Source organism: Oncorhynchus masou, chromosome 31, assembly GCF_036934945.1.
Source record: "Oncorhynchus masou masou isolate Uvic2021 chromosome 31, UVic_Omas_1.1, whole genome shotgun sequence".
Lineage (NCBI taxonomy): Eukaryota > Metazoa > Chordata > Actinopteri > Salmoniformes > Salmonidae > Oncorhynchus > Oncorhynchus masou.
The window spans coordinates 85,039,483-85,061,457 of NC_088242.1; the positions used below are offsets into that span (position 1 = coordinate 85,039,483).

Consider the following 21,975-nt stretch of genomic DNA (forward strand, 5'->3'; position numbering starts at 1 on the left):
TAAACTGTTGCGCCACTCGGGAGACCTGCTCTGTCTTCTTAACAACACTATCAACAAGGCAGGTCTTACTGGCCCTGGTTTTGTTACACCTATACTACTGTCCAGTCACTGTCCAGTCATGTGGTCAGGAGGGACTTAGGAAAATTACAATTGGCTCAGAACAGGGCAGCACGGCTGGCCCTTAAATGTACATGAGAGCTAATATTAATAAATCTCAAACTCATGGCTCAAAGCAGAGGAGAGATTGACTTCATCACTTGTTTTTGTAAGAAGTATTGACAAGCTGATTTGAACTACTAGCACACAGCTTGGACACCCATGCATTACCCACAAGACATGCCACCAGGGGTCTTTTCACAATCCCAAAGTCTAGAGTAGACTATGGGAGGCACACTCTATTTCACATCAGGTAACTGATTCAAGCAGGCACACAGGCACAGACACGCATATAAACTACATACACATACACATGGATTTTGTATTGTAAATGTGGTAGAGTAGTGGGCACACACTACTTTGTGAAAAGTGATACTGAAATATAATGTCATGTCATTTTTTAAATTGAAAATAACTGCCTTAATGTTGCTGGACCCCAGGAAGAGTAGCTGCTACAAATGGGGATCCTTAATAAATACAAAAGCACCATATCATGCAAAATATACAAGTAGGGGCCTCCCGAGTGGTGCAGTGGTCTAAGCTGTGCTGCAGTAGTTTATGTGTTGGGGGGCTGGGGTCAGTTTGTTATATCTGGAGTACTTCTCCTGTCCAATTCGGTGTCCTGTGTGAATCTAAGTGTGCGTTCTCTAATTCTCTCCTTCTCTCTCTCGGAGGACCTGAGCCCTAGGACCATGTCCCAGGACTACCTGACATGATGACTCCTTGCTGTCCCCAGTCCACCTGGCTGTGCTGCTGCTCCAGTTTCAACTGTTCTGCCTTATTATTATTCGACCATGCTGGTCATTTATGAACATTTGAACATCTTGGCCATGTTCGGTTATAATCTCTACCCGGCACAGCCAGAAGAGGACTGGCCACCCCACATAGCCTGGTTCCTCTCTAGGTTTCTTCCTAGGTTTTGGCCTTTCTAGGGAGTTTTTCCTAACCACCGTGCTTCTACACCTGCATTGCTTGCTGTTTGGGGTTTTAGGCTGGGTTTCTGTACAGCACTTTGAGATATCAGCTGATGTACGAAGGGCTATATAAATTAATTTGATTTAATTTGACTAGAGATTCTGGGTTTGAGTCCAGGCTCTGTCGCAGCCGGCCGCTGACACGGTCGCCATGTGTACGGTGTTTCCTCTGACACACTGGTGTAAATAAATAAACAATACAAGTAGATTTACCAAATATACACGGGCAATAGCCCAAAGGAAATAGCCTCTGTATCAGGCTTAACCTGTCCTATCTGAATGGACACAGATAGAGGGCAAGACTGTACAGACTCCACTTGAGAAACCAAAAATAGAATCTGTCTAACAGGAGCTCAAACAGGTAGGCCTACATAAGACCCCAGGACCCCAGGACCATACCATGGTTCTACAAGGTCAAAGGCGATTTCCACATCCATTGTTACAATTGTGTTAATAATATTTCGACACCATGAATACATGGAACACTCATTTAATCTTATTTAACTTCATGACTCCAAAGCGTGGCGCTCGGCCATGTAGCCTATTTCTATGCACACTGAGGAACACATGCTCCTATTACCAACAACCAGAAAGAGAGAGACAAAGGACAAAGACACGCGGAACTCCGACATAACCCGGGAAACATGAACAACGGAAACGATACATTGAATTACATAAATATAACTTCTACCTTGAGTCTTGTGAACATCCAGGTGCATAATAAACATTGCTCCCACTGGAGTGGAAAATTGCAAGATTATGTTATACAAATTTTATTGCATCAAATGGTTGTTTTATGCAACAGAATAGAGTATTCTGTTAACTTGTGTGTGTTCTACTGAGGATGGGCTTCTGGGAGATAACACTGACAGGAGATTTACGATGTCTTTTGGGTGATAAAACCTAAAGAGCATTCCAGAGCAATGAGTTAATGTTTTTGTTCTATACGGGGCCGGACACTGGTCTCTACACAATGAGAACTGTTGACACAGCAGATACTGTCTGCTATGTATTATAGGCATCTTTCATACAGATCTTGACCTTGTGACCCATTCTATATATCTGTTTGTCATGTAGGTTAAAAGGGGTGTATCTGGGCTATAAAAGACCTTTGTACTTTTGTCTCTGGGCTCTCAACGAATCATCTGAGCATGAATCGTCAACCAGCCATGACCAGCCTTCGTTATCGTAGAGCACTCAATCGATTCACTTTATATGTGTGCGTTGTATTGACCTGCTCCCTTATTAATAAGTGATTAAAGATTTAGTTTAAGTATAACTCTGACTTGTGTGATATGTTTGTCTCTCCTCAGTTGATAGTAAAGAAATTAACCACCACTTTTGGTGAGGGGGATGGGATGTGAATCTTCACTTGATGACCGCTCCTGACAACCTGGGTAAATCGTACACGAGGGATCCTTCAAACTTGGGATCTCAGGGAGACCACACTTCGGTAACAGAGCAGATGGACCAACCTAAGAGGCAGCAAGTCGAGTGGATACCACATCTTGAACTTAGTTTAAAACAAATAAAGACTTGAGTGAAACACACAAAGTCAAGTTAAGAAAAGCCTCTATTACGTAGGCTCTGAGTGTGTATTCCTGTGTGAGCAGGGCCGAGTCAGAGGAGAGTAATCTGAGAGTTTGTGAACTCAAAGATACTCTGCCACTGGTCGGTTGCGGGCGAACTAGAGCCGTCCTGACACTGAATTGATCACAGTGGGTATTGGTGCTGTCTGTAGGGGCAAGGGACCAGAGTGACTGTGGGTACTTTGTGAAGCACGGTACCTGTTGAAACCCTATTGGAAGAAGGACCTCATTCTGAAAAGTGTCTGTGACCTTCTAAGTGATCCTCAGAAGTGGTGAATTACAATTATTTGAAATGGCTGGCTAAATTAACATGTATCGTAGACATGTATCAGACATGAAACAGAAATGTCTAGGTGTTGCAATAAACGGTACAGGGTTTGAATGATGAAATGCTAGCAATTATTGTATTAGATGGAATATAGATTTACCACATAGGGCCTATGCATTTAAACGTGCGAAAGCTAAAATTTCAACAAGAGAAAAAAAGCACACTCCTCTGGCAGGAGTTTGGTGAGCGCACGTGAAGATCTGTGCCTATGGTGCGTCGTCACCACAGTCATTTATTTTAAACAAAACATTCCAAATGCAAACTTCATAAGTAAATCATAATTTTCAAGCATTTGTTACAAACCAAAAGACCAGTAGGCCTATGCTAGTAATTGTTGCCCCATTGCTGGTGAGATTGCAAAGTAAACAGTTAACATTCTTAATCACCCAAAAATTTGAGCTACATATTTTTATGGCAATCCTCTCTTCCTGCAATATGACTGTTTGCTCACTCACCCAATCTGTGTTGACTGACAGTTTGTTGGTCCAATCAGAGTGCTGTGTATGCATTTCACTAGCCAATCTGTTGCAGGTTTTTTTGCAGGAGCGATGCTGCTTATTGTCTCTGGCTATGTGTGTAGAGTAATCCACGTTGACTCCGTGCCACAAAATAACTTACAAAACCTGTCCAGATAAGTTCAAGTCATCAGTCAAAGTCGAGTCCTGAGGCTCCATGTCAAGTCTCAAGTTATTTTATTTTCCATAAAGTCATGTCTCAAGTCATCAAATTTGTGACTGGAGTGCACAACTTTGGTGATTACTTAACAATATCGTACATGTGTCACAGGTGTGACTCATTTGCATGTAATCAGAAACAATTATTTCTATTGGATAATTGACTGGTTATGTGATTTGTGCTGAATGTATTTAAACCCCCTGTTTTTGTGTTTCTTGTTGGCTGTCCACAGGAGTTGATGCAGTCCAGAGGCATGGTGGATTGGTCATATCGAGGTAGTCTTATACTGATTAATTGTGTTTATGAAGAATAGAGAAATATTGCAGTGGGCCTCAAAACAATCCACACAACAGAAGTATTGTACTTTGGAGCAGAGTGCCTGTTAAAGGAGCAATTTCAGGGGTGACAACATATGTTAACATTAAATACCTGAAGAGAATTCTAGGGGTAGTTGGTGCCCAACACCTTACCCGCTAGGTGAATGGAGGAAAGTGTCGGTTCTGTGTTAACATTTTTTTATTAATAAAATAAAATGTTACCCCTTTTTCATGGTATCCAATTGGTAGTTAGTCTTGTCTCATCACTGCAATTCCCATACAGACTCAGGAAAGGCGAAGGTCAAGAGCCGTGCGTTTTCCGAAACACAACCCAACTGCTTCTTGACACAATGCCCACTTAACCTGGAAGCTAACTGCAACAATGTGTCAGAAGAAACACCGTACACCTGGCAACCGGGTCAGCATGCACTGCGTGCTTGGTTACTTGACGCTTGGTTACTTAAGATTTGCTGTAAGAGCTTTCGTTCCCCAACCATTGCAGTGTGAGAAAATGTAAGGATGCATGTTTCAAGAGCGATGCCTGTTCACACCGCTATCATCCAGAAGGTGATGACAGTGCAGGTGCATCAAAGCTGGGACCGAGAGATTGAAAAAACTCTTCTATCTCATGGCCATCAGACTGCTAAACACTAACTCAGAGGCTGCTGCCTACTTTGAGACCCAATCACTGGACACTTTAATAAATGAATCACTAGTCACTTTAAACTACGTCACTTTAATAATGGTTCCATATCTTTCATTACTCATCACATGTAGTTTAAAGTGACTATTTTATACAATCTTTTTATTTATTTACCCCTTTTTCTCCCCAATTGTCTAATTGTTGCAGTAGCTACTATCTTGTCTCATCGCTACAACTCCCGTACAGGCTAGGGGGAGACGAAGGTTGAAAGTCCTGCCTCCTCCGATACACAACCCAACCTAGCCGCACTGCTTCTTAACACAAGCGCACATCCAACCCGAAAGCCAGCCGCACCAATGTGTCGGAGGAAACACTGTGCACCTGGCAACCTTGGCAAGCGCGCCCTGCGCCCGGCCCACCACAGGATTCGCTGGTGTGCGATGAGACAAGGACATCCCTACCGACCAAGCCCTCCCTAACCCAGACGACGCTAGGCCAATTGTGAGTCACCCAACGGACCTCCCGGTCGCGGCCGGTTACGACAGAGCCTGGGCGCAAACCCAGGATCTCTGATGGCACAGCTGGCGCTGCAATACAGCGCCCTTATTTTATACCATCTACCGCACCTTGCCGCTCGGCCATCACTCATGCATATACTTATGTACATACTCATTCACCTCTTTAGATTTGTGTGTATTAGGTCGTTGTTGGGGAATTATTAGATTACTTGTTAGATATTACTGCACTGTCGGAACTAGAAGCACAAGCATTTCGCTACACTCACATTAACATCTGCTAACCATGTGTATGTGACCAATAAAATTAGATTTGAAAGTGTGTGCAGACGGACAGAGTATACTGAAGAAAGGTGTGAAGGATGACAATGTTGAAATTGTGGTGGGGATCATGATCCCGAGTTCCTGGAGTGCACTGTAAGGGTGAAGGCGATTAAGGTGGCTAAAGTTAGTGGTCAATCGAATCTCCTATGCGGCTGTGATTATAAAAGCATTGAGAAAAAGTAACTAGTGAAGATAATGGTATTGGATTTACCATTGCCAGTTGTAAATGTTTTCTGCCAGTCAAAATAGACCCTGTGTGTTAAAAAGTTAGATTCTGTGGCATTCATTGACACAGTTATAAACTGTATGGCTCGAGTGTCAAAGAAACGGGACATTATTGTGGCTTCGGCAGAAAAGTTATTTGGGACTTCAGGAGTTTACAACAGAGAACTTGCAAGGGGTACTGGCGCCAGATGACGGCCTGCCCTCCTAGGCTCCCCTTGAGCCTATGTAGGGATAAGATCCGTTTTTATTTTGAAGAGAAAAGTAGTTTGATTTAGTGTAGTTTCTTTATTTTACTAGTTTGTATGGAATCCTGTTTCCATTCTTCACAGTAGGTGGCAGCATGCACACTAAATTGTGCGAACGCCAATATACCATAGAAGAGCACGTGGCAAATGAGTTTGTGCTGTAATTGAGTATAAATGAAGAAAGACAGCTGGCTGCTGGGCTGTGTTGCTTCCTGTTTGGTTGGTTTGTATGTGTCTTAAGTAGCATGGTTTTATAGTAAAAGTAAGAAGTGATATTTATGGAACAGAGTTTGGAAACAAAGGAATTGAACTGTTTTGAGAATGTGCTGGAATGTGCCTTAAGAAAATAAATGTTAAACTGTGTTTTGTGTTCTGCCTTTGCTTCCTGCTGCCTGCTCAATCTCAGACCTAGAACCTCCCACTTTTCCACCCCATGAGCCATGCATGTCAACTTGCTCATGTGCTTGAAACTCTGTAAACAGTTGGAACTAACAAGGTCTGGAAACTGGCAGACCAGAAGTCTTGAAGTGCTACTGCACTCCATAAAGAGTAATAGCAAACCCGCACTCTACTCACAACGTTCGGATGAACATCTTCAAGTCAGACTGCCTTTGCAGTTTATGGTACACTCAGCAAATATGATATGAACTCTTAACGGAAGACTCATAATGGTATGGCCTTATAGTCTAAACAATGGAAGATTACCAACTGTAGTACAGCATCAACACACCTGATTAAAATTATCAAGGGCAATATTGAATAATTTCATATACCGATAGAGAGGTTTGAGAGGCTTGAGAGGCTATGGTGAAATCTAAATTACATTAAGAGAAACATAACCTCGTATGGCAAACAGTCAATGCCTAATGGGAAGCTAAGTCTTCCCATTGAACAACACAGGGTTTTCACATTCATATAACTTGGGTATCTTTTTTTGTTTGGTTCGTGACAGGAAACTACATGAACCCACTGCTTGTCAGTGAAAGAGGAAACCACAGTACAGCTTCAAAGAGCTTTCTTTTTGTCTTGAACAAGTCAGTTGAATAACATTCCAACTCATGTTCAAGTCTGTTTACACATTTTCTGTCTATATCTGCTACATGTGAAAAAGGCTAAAATAATTTCTCATACCATTACTGTCACACTTTCAAGTCTTACATTCCTTTTCCCCACAGAGGAAATGGTATTGACAGATGTAATTTATTGTTAAGTCTCTTCTGCAAACTAGAACAGGGTGAGGTTAAAACAGGTTGAAGATACTAATCAAAATAAATATTTTGGTCAGGAAATATGTTGCTCTGTCTCAAACAGGAAACTGTATTACTTTCCTCCTCCCACCACCATGAAACATAGAAGCAAAAGCCTCATCAACAAGAGACATCGAAGACATGGATGCCTGATCAGAAAGAAGACACCTTGCTGTCAATCATATTTTGAGGTAATGGAGTACGTACATAGGATACTGTGTGGATGTAGTGGTGAAGACTCAACTTCAATTGATGTCTTTTACTGCTTATTTTTGTCAAGCTGACACTAGGTAGTGTCAAGACAACATTGATTAAGTAATTGAGGTTATGTGATTAAGTGCTTGAGTCCAGTTCAAATGTTAATCTTTGGATGTTAAGACTCACAACTGTGTTGGAATGTTAGGTTTGTTTAAATGAGAGTGTTGCTCTCACGCGGTATGTTTTTTACTATTTGTATATATTTTTCAACATATATTTTCAGTTTTCTGATCAAAAAGGCTCAACCTGGTCTTGTTGAAATAGATTCAACAAAATGTATTGTGTAGATCCCCATGGTTTAGTTCTTCTGTTTAGGAAACCCCTAGCTTTTAATAACATTTCATTTTCCCTTGTGGCTTTAGTAGTGAGCTTGTTGACGTCATCCTCTTCTTGTAAAATCTAGGACGTCACTATCCTTCCTCTTCCCTAAATTTACTTGCAGTTTCTCAGATAATTTGTGTTTCAGGAGTGGTTCTGCCAATGGATCTCACTGAGGAGGAGACAGCACCTCTAATGGACAGGGAGAGGGGGGGCAGCCAAATGTCTGGTTCTGGCTCTGGTTTACAAGTCCATCTCTACTTCCTCCCTGCCACAAAGGTGGGAACAACATTCAACATATCCTCTGGACAAATCTCTGCTGAAAGGGTCTGTGTCCTGGCAGCAAAAAAATGTGGTAAGATATGTGTTTTTATGTGAATATGGTTGTCATTTTTTTTATTTAACCCTGTTGAAGAGCATATATTGTAACAGTCTGAGGAGTAATTGTAGTATGGTGTGAAATAAACATCATTAAGCTGCTTACTAAAAAAGTGGCAAGTTGATCACTTTGTTGTTATTTAAATCCCAGATTGCCCCTTTAAGGGAGGAATTTTGTAAATTTCCTTGACTACGCCACCTTTTGAGTGTGCATACCCATTTGTTGTGGAATTACAAAATATTTATTGGAGCCTTGTGTATCTTCCTTCAGAACCTTGCTGTCTATTCGCTTTATATTTCTTGAGAATGCAGTCACGTATTAGCATGGATGTTCAAACCTGCAAAAAAAAAACATTTCTTACAATAACTTTTCTCTCTCCTTAGGAATCCTACCAGTGTACCACAGCCTATTTGCTTTGGCGTTTGATGATCTGTCCAACTTTTACCCCCCAACACATGTTTTCAGCACTGATGAAAACATTAGCATTCGCTACAGAGTCAGGTGAGAAAAAACTTTATGGATTTTTGTGTAAAAAATAAACATTTGACTAGAAATACATTTTATGCCCAATATTAACTGTTATGTTGCACTTTATTTGGTCTTAGTCATGTGTAGTGCACCAGCATAGCACCACCATACTGTTTTATCATACAAAGGGATTTTAATAGCTGTGAATGTGAACTGAATGACTCATGTATGTATAAAATGGTACTTTTTTATTGCCCCTATTGTTACAAAGGTTTTTCTTTGCCAACTGGTTTGGAGAGGGGTCAAAAACATCATACCGCTACTGTCTGAGAAGAGGCAGAATCAGTGCAGTGCTCGACTACTGTGTCATTGATTATCTCTTTGCACAGGTACATAGAAAACACTTCCAAACTTTGCAGTAAGCCAAAACTCATATTTAGATATAGACTCTTTTGATATGGCAATAAATAATGTGAAATTACATTATCGCATAATTCTGATTTTCCAAAACTACATAAGGCCATTTGTTGTGAATGATTAGCTTTAGAATGTCCACAAGGGCAGAACACATGCATGTATACGTAGGATGCCTTCGGAAAGTATTCAAACATTTTGTATTTTCCACATTTTGATATGTTACAGCCTTATTCTAAAATGTATAATATAAAAATATAATCTACACACAATACCCCATACTGATAAAGCAAAAACAGGTTTTTAGACTTTTTTTGCAAACGTATAAAAACACAAAAACAGATAGCTTATTTGCATAAGTATTCAGACACTTTGCTATGAGACTCAAAATTGAACTTAGGTGCATCATGTTTCCATTGATCATTCTTGAGATGTTTCTACAACTTGATTGGAGTCCACCTGTGGTAAATTCAATTGATTGGACATGATTTAGAAAAGGCACACATCTATCTATATAAGGTCCCACAGTTGACAGTGCATATCAGAGCAAAATCCAAGCTACGAGGTCAAAGGAATTGTCCGTAGAGCTCCGAGACAGGATTGTATCGAGGCACAGATATGGGGAAGGGTACCAAAAATATTCTGCAGCATTGAAGGTCCCCAAGAACACAGTGGCCTCCATCATTCTTAAATGGACAAAGTTTGGAACCACCAAGACTCTTCCTAAAGCTGGTCACCAGGCCAAACTGAGCAATCGGGGCAGAAGGGACTTGGTCAGGGAGGTGACCAAGAACCAAAAGGACAACCATCTCTGCAGCACTCCACCAATCACAAACTCTTTGGTCAGAATGCTAAGGGTCACGTCTGGAGGAAACCTGGCACCATCCCTACTATGAATTATTGTAAGGCAGCATCATGCTGTGGGGATGTTTTTCAGCGGCAGAGACTAGGAGACTAGTCAGGATCGAAGCAAAGATGAACGGAGCAAAGTACAGAGAGCTCCTTATTAATGAAAACCTGCTCAAGATTGGTCAGGACCGCAGACTGGGGCAAAGGTTCACCTTACAACAGGACAACGACCCTAAGCACACAGACAAGACAATGCAGGAGTTGCTTCGGGACAAGTCTCTGAATGTCCTTTAGTGGCCCAGCCAGAGCCCAGACTTGAGCCCGATCTAACAAATCTGGAGAGACATGAAAATAGCTATTCAGCAACGCTCCCCATCCAACCTGACAGATCTTGAGAGGATCTGCAGAGAAGAATGACAAAAACTCCCTGAATACAGGTGTGCTAAGCTTGTAGTGTCATACCCAAGAAGACTTGAGGCTGTAATCGCTGCCAAAGGTGCTTCAACAAAGGGTCTGAATACTTATGTGCTATTTCAGTTTTTTATTTTTTATTAATTAGCAAAAAAAAATCAAAAACCTGTTTTGCTTTGTCAATGTGTTGATTGATGAAAAAAACAAACAATTTAATTAATTTTAGAATAAGGCTGTAACCTAACAAAATGTGTAAAAAGTCAAGGGGTCTGAATACTTTCCGAAGGCACTGTAAGTGTTCTACTACTTCCTGCATTCTGTGTATATTCTTAATTTTTTGTGACCCTTTAGTCCCGTAGTGACTTTGTGGCTGGCCAGGCAGGGGTCTCACCTCCCTTGAGCGTCCAGGAGGAGTGTCTTGGCCTGGCAGTGCTCGACCTATTGCGACTGGCTAAGGAACACAACCAGAGCGTAAGGGAGGTGTGCAAGAATGTCAGGTATGAATACTGAAAAGAGGGTATGAAAATGAGTACATTTCTTTATGCCAACGGGTCTCTTGGTTTCTTATTTGGCTGTGCACAATATATCAATTACCATTTTTTTCAGTTACAAGTCATGCCTTCCCGAGACACATCGGCAGGAAATCCAGCAACTGAGCCGGCTTGCGCGCTACAGAATCCGCAACACTCTGAAACGGTTCCTGAAGAAGCTTGGCCGCTGCTCGGTGGGGGAACGCAGTCTAAAGCTGAAGTACCTGATGGAGCTGGCAGGGGTGGAGCCTTCCCATGGCACTGAGACCTTTCAGGTGAACCATCCTGGCTCCCAGCTGCAGCAGAAGGAACCAACATTCAAACTTATGCGGGTCTCCGGAGAGAGCGGTATACAATTCAGTGGAAGTCACTGCCCTGCAGATGTCCTGGTGAGAGAATGTGCAAAGTCCCTACTGTGGGTCATGATCATGACTATCATCCTATATCTACATTGACTGACCACGAAACATAAATAATGTTCCCTTTCAGTTGGTCATTCGATATAACATGCTATGGGGAGTGTCGTGGAAATTCAGTACTGAGAGAGACTTGGTCATTTCTTCTAACAATCATCTTTATTTAATATCTATTAATTTTTGCAGTAATGAAGCCGTCAGCCCAGCAGTCTTTTTTTGTGTTTTTTTGTTGTTGAATTTTACCCCTTTTTCCCCCCAATTTTGTGGTATCCAATTGTTTTTAGTAGCTACTATCTTGTCTCATCGCTACAACTCCCGTACAGGCTCGGGAGAGACGAAGGTTGAAAGTCATGCGTCCTCCGATACACAACCCAACCGAGCCGCACTGCTTCTTAACACAGCGCGCATCCAACCCGGAATCCAGCCGCACCAATGTGTCGGAGGAAACACCATGCACCTGTCAACCTTGGTTAGCACGCACTGCGCCCGGCCCGCCGCAGGAGTCGCTGGTGCGCGATGAGACAAGGACATCCCTACCGGCCAAGCCCTCCCTAACCCGGACGACGCTAGGCCAATTGTGCATCGCGCCGCCGGTTGCGACAGAGCCTGGGCGCGGACCCAGAGTCTCTGATGGCACAGCTGGCACAGCTGGCACTGCAATACAGCGCCCTTAACCACTGCACCACCCGGGAAGCCAGCCCAGCAGTCTTGACTGTCGGACCGAGTGCTTTAATCATACAGAGAATACCATGTCTTTATATACCAAACCTAAAAATGCTTCAACCATGGCTGGCTCCACCCTTCCCTTATAGATTGACGGGCACCACGAGCCACTTTGGTCTCATCCTGTCTTTATCTGCACCTGGCGTTATCTAAACCGCCTACTCTGGCCTAATTTCCCAGATGCCAGGATGTCTAAGAACCATTGAGGCCTTTGTTCTACTCCTCTCTATCCCAGTTACAACCACAATCTCCTAGATAGAATGTAGGTCCAGTTAGACCAGAGGCATATGTCTCACATGCCCCACAAATGATAGAATGGAATTTGGCTGTTTGTTTTTTATCACCGAGACATCAATCAATTTTCAGCTTCAAGCTATCTTTAGTAAAAACCATGTCTATGACACCCAGCCTAGCGGCAGGAAGCTAGAGTGGACAGACAAACTCAGTATTAGCAGGACAGAAATATCTCACTGTTTGTTAAGTAAATAATTGCTAAATATCGAACAAATCAGGTAAATATGTCATTTTTCTATCACTTGAGTTAATAACCAATCCTATTCACCTGAAGCAAACTAAAATCATGCCCAACCTGCCAATGGATGCCAAGCCCGCACTCGGAAGCCTCGCCTTCTTGGCTATAATATGGGGGCTCGCTCCATTTCCTCAATTCTTCACTCTTCACTTTCAAGCACATGATGGCTAGGAGATTCAGATCCGATTTAAGTGTCTGTTATGAGGATAAAGTACTCGTCCCACTAGATGTTGCGAGTTTTTGGGTCTTGGTATCGGTTTTTGTGTTTGGTGAAAGCTAACTACTTTCTGCTCTGCTTGTGTAGCTAATGCTTCCTTACTTGAGTGGTAAGAGTACGTTTGAAAAGGCTAACCAGCTGGGTTTGAACCTCTGACCGTGCCCGAGGGCATGTGGTTTCACGATGAAAAATGTAAGATTCTCACGAGTGCTGTCCTTTTGTCTGGGGTGGAAACACACTCGGAGGCCTTGGCTCAGACCAGTTTGCAAGACCATTGTCTCCGGCTGGGTTCAACTTCCACTGGGAGTCGGGCTGACTTTGTGAGAAAGATCGGTGGTCAGAGTTGATAGGGGTTCCTCCAGGTTTGGAGGAAGGTATTTACTTCCTGTCCCTGCAGCTGTGAAGCGTTTCTAACCCCTGTTTAAAGATTTTGCTGATGAGTGGCGCGTTACTTAGCTCAAGAGGCTAACAAGATGGGTAATCCTAGCACAGTGCTTCCGAATAAACAGAGCCAGTTCTCTGGATTCCTGAGAGGGACAGGCTGATGTTTTTTTGAGCCAGTTTCGCTAACAAGGTGTAACGGTTTTCTTGAGGTGAAGGAGAGGCGGACCAAAACGCAGCGTGGTGGTTATTCATGTTTAATATATAAAGACATTATGCATGAATAAACTAACAAAACAAGAAACGTGAAAACTCAAAACAGCCCTATCTGGTGCAAACACAGAGACAGGAACAATCACCCACAACACCCAACACCAAACAGGCTACCTAAATATGGTTCCCAATCAGAGACAATGACTAACACCTGCCTCTGATTGAGAACCATATCAGGCCAAACACAGAAACAGACAAACTAGACACACAACATAGAATGCCCACTCAGATCACACCCTGACCAAACAAAATATAGAAACATACAAAGCAAACTATGGTCAGGGTGTGACACAAGGTTGTTTGGCTCGGGGGCCCTCCTCCCCAATAATTTACTAAGGCAACAGTGCTCCCAAGTGGCTCGGTCAATGTGGGCAAAACCGTAAAATGGCCTGTTCCGAGTGTGTACAAGTCAGAATGTCTTTAATGATAAGAAGTAGAAGCTCAGTATTGAGAAGTCAGAATAAAAACAGAGCTTGACCAGTCTTGTTTAGTTGGCTCTGGAAGGTCATGGATCTTTACACATGCTAAATAAAATCAATTTTTATTTGTCACCTGTGTTGAATACAACATGTGTAGACCTTACCATGAAATGCTTATTTACAAGCCCTTATCCAACAATGATGTAAAAAAAAAAGAAAAAAAAATAACTTTACCACTTTTTCTCCCCAATTTCATGATTTCCAATTGGTAGTTACAGTCTTGTCTCATCACTGCAACTCCCGTGCATACTCGGGTGAGGCGAGGTCGAGAGTCATGCGTCCTCCGAAACACGACCCAACCAAGCCACACTGCTTCTTGACACACAATGCCTGCTTAACCCGGAAGCCAGCCACACCAATTTGTTGGAGGAAACGCCGTACACCTGGTGACCGTGTCAGCATGCATACACCTGGCATGCCACAGGAGTCGCTAGAGCGCAATAGGACAGGGACATCCCGACCAGCCAAACCCTCCCTAACCCGGACACACTAGGACAATTGTGCGCCGATCGCGGCCAGCTGTGACACGGAATCAAACCTGGGTCTGTAGTGACGACTCTAGCACTGCAATGCAGTGGCTTAGACCGCTGCGTCACTCAGAAGACCACATTGGTAGCATTTCTATGTTGAAGATTTTCCATCCAATTCGCTTTACTTTTGTAATACATTATACTTGATCGTTCCCAAATAAGTTCATCCATAACTTATTATTTGCCTCTATGGTACCGTTTTTATTGCTATCCATCTGTACTGTTATTTATACTATTTCCTTTGAATATAATATTAACTATTTTGACCTAAATGTTTTGTTTTAAAGATGAGTATCGAATTGCATAACCTCTAATGGCACATTTAAAAGTGTCCCATACAATATGGGAATCTGCTCTACCTATGTTATGCAGGATAAAGTTATTCTTTGTCTTAAAAATTCTTTGTCTTGATTAAAAACAGGTTGTCATCCAGTAGGCTTTGATTACATTTCTAATGTCCTCGCCCACGTGGAAATTCTGTAAGAGTTATATTTGATGGTCCGACTGCATTCTGCCCCCTATCAAAGCTTTTTTTTTAATTTTTTTTTTTTTTTTTTTTACTTTTGGTGCCAGTGTGAGGGATACAAGAAAGTAATCAAGATGACTAGTTTGATTAAGCCACCACCATGTACAGTATATAGTATATAGATTAATTAGCCAAATCTGTTTATCGTCCAATAGAATATTTAAAATGATCCACCTTACTATCTAATCTGTTTGGACAGTTTGCACATTCGGATCGAAATTGTTATTGATTCATATCATCACCCCTTTTGAGTTTCTTTGCCCATGACAGAAATATATTTCTCCCTCCCAGTCCTTTTTCCATACAATATCATCTGTAATTGGAGAGTGAGTTTCCTGTAAACGATAGACATAATATTCCTTCTCTTTTAGCCAGGTAATGACTGACTGTCTTTTCTTATAATCTGCCAAAATGTTACAATTATAACTAGCTATACTTATTTAATCACTTACAATAATGAGATAAAAGTTTCAATTATACCTAATATGGGCAGCAGGGTACCCTAGTGGTTAGAGCGTTGGACTAGTAACTGAAAGGTTTGCAAGATCAAATCCCCGAGCTGACAAGCTAAAAATCTGTCGTTCTGCCCCTGACCAAGGCAGTTAACCCACTGTTCCTAGGCTGTCATTGAAAATAAGAATTTGTTCTTCACTTACTTGCCTAGTTAAAAAAAGGTTAAAAAAATCTATACTCAAAAAGTACCATGATGATGAAGCTGCTAGACCCCCTGAATGATGATATTCGTGAAATAGTGATTTTTTGGGGTCCTGGCTATTTATAACAGTATTTCAAGTCTGCAATACTCTACACCCGAAGGCCACAACCTTCCGAATGTGACTCCACATTCGTAACAATGGTACGTTTTGAGAATCAGGATAACTTAATGTCTCAGGCTGGACACATTGGCAGTCAGGATCTGTTTTCTCCACCGAGTGTTGTTAACACCCCATTGTACCCCTTATCCAACAGTTGGTTGAGAAACCAGCATTTGAGTGTTCAGAGGTAAATCACCTAAGCTCTTCCGATTACCATGGAAGTGGCTAGTGTCTTCAGAGGTGTCTGAAACAGTCTGAAACAGTTCCCCTGTGGGATTAAGCCTTGAGCTACCTTGTGTCTTCGATGAGGCAGAGCGCGAATGCGCATTATCAAGTCACATCAGGTTCTCTGTTGTTTTGGACTTACGGTTCATTTTGTGAATTTTGGCACTCCAGACTCAGGTCTTGTGTGAGCCTTTTTGGAACTGATAGGGTTTAAGGACATGGCTGCCGTGGTCGAAGTTATGCAGGATTTTGTCCGGGTTACCACGGTTCCCTGTGGGTTTGAGCCTTGGTCTGCCGGGGTTCATCGTCTCTGGTCGATGTTTATGCAGCGCCCGTGTGCACTTTACCAAGTTACGACATGTGTTTTGTTGTTTTGGACTTGCAGTTCCTTTTATGAGTTCTGACATTTTAGGCTCTCAAGGTTAATATTGGTATTGGAACTGTGGGGTATAGGAACTTGGACTGCAGTTCAGGCTTCTCTCTGACAGTTCAGGCTTCTCGGTTAAGTCTGAGGGACAAAAGTGGCTTCTGTAGCCTTTTTTGAGCCGGAGGAACCTGTGTGTGCTTGGGCTGCCATGGGCCTCCTTGTTTGGTACCCTCTGAGCCGGCTTGGGGCTTGATTGTATGTCCCCATAGTATGTTATATCAAGTGACTTCCTGAAAAGGAACAAGGGAACGTACAGTTATGACTATAACTGCTGTTCCCTGAAGGAGGGAACGAGGTATAACATATTTTGGCCCCAAGCCGTCAATGGGGTTTGGGCTCGCTGAAGAGCGGTACTGAATTGAGGAAATGGATGTGAGCCCTGGTATTATAGCCAGGAAGGCGGGGCTTCCAAGGGCGGGCTCGGCATTCATTGGCACATTGGGCGTGATTTCAGTTTGCTTCAGGGTTAACTCCCCATAGTATGTTATACTTCGTTCCCTCCTTCAGGGAACAGTAGTATTTTTATAACTGTACATTCTTTCACAGGAGTGGCAGACATTTTGTGACTTCCCAGAGATCATCGACATCAACATCAAGAGGGCGTGCCACGAGCAGGTTCCCCAGGACAGCAGGGTGGTCACGATCACCCGGCAGGACGACAGATGCCTGGTTGGTTGATAACACTGAATCAATGCTCTATACATCCTTAAGTAATGCCTAATCAAAAACAATTGGTGCTGACTCATTGCACCTGAGCAACATCCATTTCGGGGGGTTTATGGCTAATGAAAAAGTGTGCATGTCACCATTTTTCTCCACAGGAGGCCGAGTTTCAAACAGTGACTGAGGCGCTTTCATTTGTTTCACTTGTGGATGGCTACTTCAGGCTGACTACAGACTCCAGTCACTATTTCTGTCAAGACGTTGCTCCTCCCAGCCTGCTTGAAGACATTGAAAGCAACTGCCATGGGCCAATCACGTAGGTTCTTTCAGACTTATATCAAACCCATAGAGATACATTAGATGTAAACGTCTGTGTGCCTTTATATGTTGTTTTCTCAGGTCTGAGTTTGCAGTGCACAAGCTGAAAAAAGTAGGCGCCAAAGATGGCAGGTTTCTGCTAAGACGCAGCCCCAAAGACTATGACAAGTTCTTTCTCACTGTCTGCGTTCAGGTAAAAAGTTGACAATTATGAAACATAATCAAACCTCAAATTGCTTTAATCTGGATTTACTTTTGGTCACACTTTATTTAGATAGTCCGGATGGTCCACCTGTATTGTATTGTATTTATTAGGAATCCCCCTTACAATCAAAAATAATAATAAATAACTGTACATCTTATAACATTATTACACCACTGCATATCTACAATAGAAAATGTATAATATCACCATACAACAATATTACCATGTACCTGTGTGTAGAGTGTGTGTGCCAGCGTCTGTGTGCACGTATGTGCGTGTGTGTGTGTGTGTGTGTGTCTTCACAGTTAGCGTTGTTCCATAAGGTTTAGTTGTATCTGTTTTATAATCTGATTTTACTGCTTGCATCAGTTACATGATGTGGAATAGAGTTCCATGTAGTAATGGCTCTATGTAGTACGGTGCGTTTCCCAGAGCTTGTTCTGGATTTGGAGACTGTGAAGAGACCTATGGTGGCATGTCTTGTGGGCTTTACATGGGTGTCTGAGCTGTATGCTAGTCATTTGAACAGACAACTCGGTGTTTTCAACGTGTCAATGTCTCTCACAAAGACAAGTAGTGATGCATTCAATCTCTCCTCTACTTTGAGACAGTATAGATTGACATGCATATCATTGATGTTCTCTCCATATACAATATATATTTAATGGCCAGCTGTGCTGCTCTGTTTTGGGCCGAATGTAATTTGCATATGTCCCTCTTTGTGGCACTTGACCATGACTGGGCAGTAGTCCAGGTGTGACAAAACTAGGGCCTGTAGGACTTATTTTGTCAAGAAAGCAGAGTAACGCTTTATTAAGTACAGACCTCTCTCCATCTTAGCTACCGTTGCATCAATATGATTTTACCATGACAGTTTACAATCCAGGGTTACTCCGAGCAGTTTAATCTTCTCAACTTGCTCAATTTCCACCTTAGTCATTACAAGATTTAGTTAGGTTTAGTAATAAGGTAGTAGTTAATGATTTGACCCAAATATAATCCTTTTGGGTTTTGAAATATTTACTACTACCTTATTACTTGCCTCCCATTCTAAAACTTACTGCAGCTCTTTGTTAAGTGTTGCAGTGATTTCACTTGCTGTGGTAGCTGACGTATAATTGTGAGTTACCCTCTGTATTCTGTTAGACAGGTAACTCTCGATCCACGATATAGCAGCAGATGTAGACATAACACAGTTTTTGCAGCAGCAGATTATTATCGATAATGTCAAAAGCTGCACTGAAGTCTATCAAAACAGCTCCCACAAACATCTTATCAGTTTGTGGTGGAAATTCAATACCAAGGAAACATCTGAAGTCAATATTAAATTAATCGTTCTTTATTATCAGTTAATTGGAGAGGTTACAAGCAACACATATACTAAGTACAAGTTTGCCAAAAGCTCCGGCAGGGCGGTCCCTTCTGTTTTCTTACTAAATACTGCTACACAGAAAAAGCTACATAGGCATGGTTCATAGGGTTGGTTCCTGCAGGTGACTGGCTGTTATAGCGCGGGCTCAGTTTCCCAAGACACTGAGCAATTTCTCTTATCCTAACTTCCAGAACATATTCTGGGTGTTTTGCCAATTGGTCTGAGGAGGAGATCACAGTCACTGTCATGGCTTTCTTCCTGGGAAGGTGAGGCAGACCAAAACGCAGCGTGGTTATAGTTCATGGTTCTTTAATAAGAAAACTCAAACATGAACAAACCACAAAACAATAAACTTGAAAACCGTAACAGTCCTAACTGGTGCATAAAACACAAAGACAGGAAACAATCACCCACAAAATACCCAAAGAATATGGCTGCCTAAATATGGTTCCCAATCAGAGACAACAATAAACACCTGCCTCTGATTGAGAACCAATCTAGGCAACCATAGACTTACCTAGACACCTAAACTGAACACAACCCCATAAAATCTACAAAAAACCCTAGACAAGGCTAAACACATAAATCACCCATATCACACCCTGGCCAAAATAATAAAGAAAACAAAGATAACTAAGGCCAGGGTGTGACAGTCACCTGCATGAACAAAGAAAGAGTGAGAGTAGATGCATACTGTATACAATTACACTCCCTCCTTTTATCACTTCTGTGATAACGATTGTTAAATATTAAGGTAATCATTAGATTATGGCTTAAACTGTCAAAGGAGGTTCTATTAAAATACGTACTGCAGCGGTTCTCTTGTGGTGAAGGAGAGGCGGACCAAAACGCAGCGTGGTTATATTGATTCATGTTTAATAAAAATAAATAAACACAAACACTACAAAAACAATAAACGCGGGAAACCAAAAACAGCCCTATCTGGTGCAGAGACAGGAACAATCACCCACTTACACACAGTGAAACCCAGGCCACCTAAGTATGATTCTCAATCAGAGACAACTAATGACACCTGCCTCTGATTGAGAACCATACTAGGCCGAAACATAGAAATACCCAAATCATAGAAAAACAAACAGACTGCCCACCCCAACTCACGCCTTCGGGACAGAGGGGCAGCTCTGGACAGAGGGGCGGCAGCTCTGGACAGAGGGGCGGAAGTTCTGGACAGAGGGGCGGAAGCTCTGGACAGAGGGGCGGATTCGCTGGAGCAGTGCGAAGAGGGTTACAGGAGAATGAAGTTGGAGAAACAAGCACGGCGGCGCGGTAGGAAGCCTGAGAGTCAGCCCCTAAAATGTCTTGGGGGGGGGGGATACACAGGAAGTATGGTGAAGCCAGGTAGGAGACCTGCGCCAACTTCCTGTGCTTACCGGAGGGCAAGAGAGACCGGGCAGGCACCGTGTTATGCTGTGGAGCACACGGTGTCCCCAGTGCGGGTGCATAGCCCGGTGCGGTACATACCAGCTCCGCGTATCGGCCGGGCTAGAGTGAGCATTGAGCCAAGTGCCATCAAGCCGGCTCTATGCATCTGGTCTCCAGTGTGTCTCCTTGGGCCAGCTTACATGGCACCAGCCTTGCGCAAGGTGTCCCCAGTTTGCCTGCATAGCCCAGTGCGGCTATTCCACCTCGCCGTACTGGCAGGGCGACCAGGAGCATTCAACTGGGTAAGGTTGGGCAGGCTGGGTAAGGTTGGGCAGGTGCTGCACGGTCCGGTCTATCCAGTACCACCTCCATGCACCAGCCCTCCGGTGGCAGCTCCCCGCACCAGGCTTCCTGGGCGTGTCATCGGCCCAGTACCACCAGTGCCAGCACCACCCAATCAGGCCTACAGTGCGCCTCGCCTGCTAGAGCCTTCCTCCACTCCAGCGAAGCCGGAGTCTCCCGCCTGTTCGGCGCTGCCAGAGCTCCCGCCCCTCAGCCCAGAGGCGTCAGAGCCCCTCAGCCCAGGGGCGCCAGAGCCCCTCAGCCCAGGGGCGCCAGAGCCCCTATCGGGAACCATACTAAGCCGAAACATAGAAATACCCAAATCATAGAAAAACAAACATAGACTGCCCACCCCAACTCACGCCCTGACCATACTAAATAATGACAAAACAAAGGAAATAGAGGTCAGAACGTGACACGTACAGTACCAGTCAAAAGTTTGGACACACCTACTCAGTCAAGGGTTCCTTCTTTATTTTTCCTATTTTCTACAATAATAGTAATGACATCAAAACTATGAAATAGCACATATGGAATCATGTAGTAACCAAAAAAGTGTTAAACAAATCAAAATACGTTATATTTGAGATTCTTCAAAGTAGCCACCCTTTCCTTTGATGACAGCGACAGCTAATACCCTCTTGGTATTCTCTCAACCAGCTGCACCTGGAATGCTTTTCCAACAGTCTTGAAGGAGTTCCCACATATACTGAGCACTTGTTGGCTTCTTTGCCTTCACTCTGCGGTCCAACTCATCCCAAACCATCTCAATAGGGTTGAGGTCAGGTGATTGTGGAGGCCAGGTTTTCTGATGCAGCACTCCATCACTCTCCTTCTTGGTCAAATAGCCCTTACACAGCCTGGAGGCTGATACTTGAACTCTGTGAATCATTTATGTGGGCTGCGATCTGAGGTGCTGGTAACTCTAATGAACGTATCCTCTGCAGCAGAAGTAACTCTGCATCTTCCATTCCTGTGGCGGTCCTCATGAGCGCCAGTTTCATCATAGTGGTTGATGGTTTTTGCGACTGCACTTGAAGAAACTTTCAAAGTTCTTGACATTTTCCGTATTGACTGACCTTAAAATAATGACGGACTGTCGTTTCTCTATGCTTATTTGAGCTGTTCTTGCTATAAAATGGACTTGGTCTTTTACCTAATAGGGCAATCTTCTGTATACCACCCGTACCTTGTCACAACAAAACTTATTGGCTAAAACGCATTAAAGAAATGACACAAATTAACGTTTAACAAGGCACACTTGTTAATTGAAATGCATTCCT

General features: G+C 43.0%; 1 protein-coding gene across 3 annotated transcripts in view; it reads left to right on the forward strand.

Annotated features, from left to right (window-relative positions):
• Positions 1-7,066: 7,066 nt before the first annotated feature.
• The window catches only part of jak3 (Janus kinase 3 (a protein tyrosine kinase, leukocyte)), a 34,220-nt gene continuing 19,311 nt past the window's right edge, over positions 7,067-21,975 (forward strand). Inside the window, exons 1-9 of one of the 3 annotated variants that reach the window (XM_064952328.1) lie at positions 7,067-7,429; positions 7,947-8,169; positions 8,577-8,694; positions 8,933-9,050; positions 10,687-10,832; positions 10,942-11,254; positions 16,956-17,078; positions 17,231-17,388; positions 17,472-17,583. In XM_064952328.1, coding sequence (XP_064808400.1) covers positions 7,334-7,429; positions 7,947-8,169; positions 8,577-8,694; positions 8,933-9,050; positions 10,687-10,832; positions 10,942-11,254; positions 16,956-17,078; positions 17,231-17,388; positions 17,472-17,583 — 1,407 coding nt within the window. In that variant the 5' untranslated portion in view covers positions 7,067-7,333. The remainder of the gene's footprint in view (positions 7,430-7,946; positions 8,170-8,576; positions 8,695-8,932; positions 9,051-10,686; positions 10,833-10,941; positions 11,255-16,955; positions 17,079-17,230; positions 17,389-17,471; positions 17,584-21,975) is intronic. The other 2 variants (XM_064952330.1, XM_064952329.1) reach the window with 2 other exon arrangements.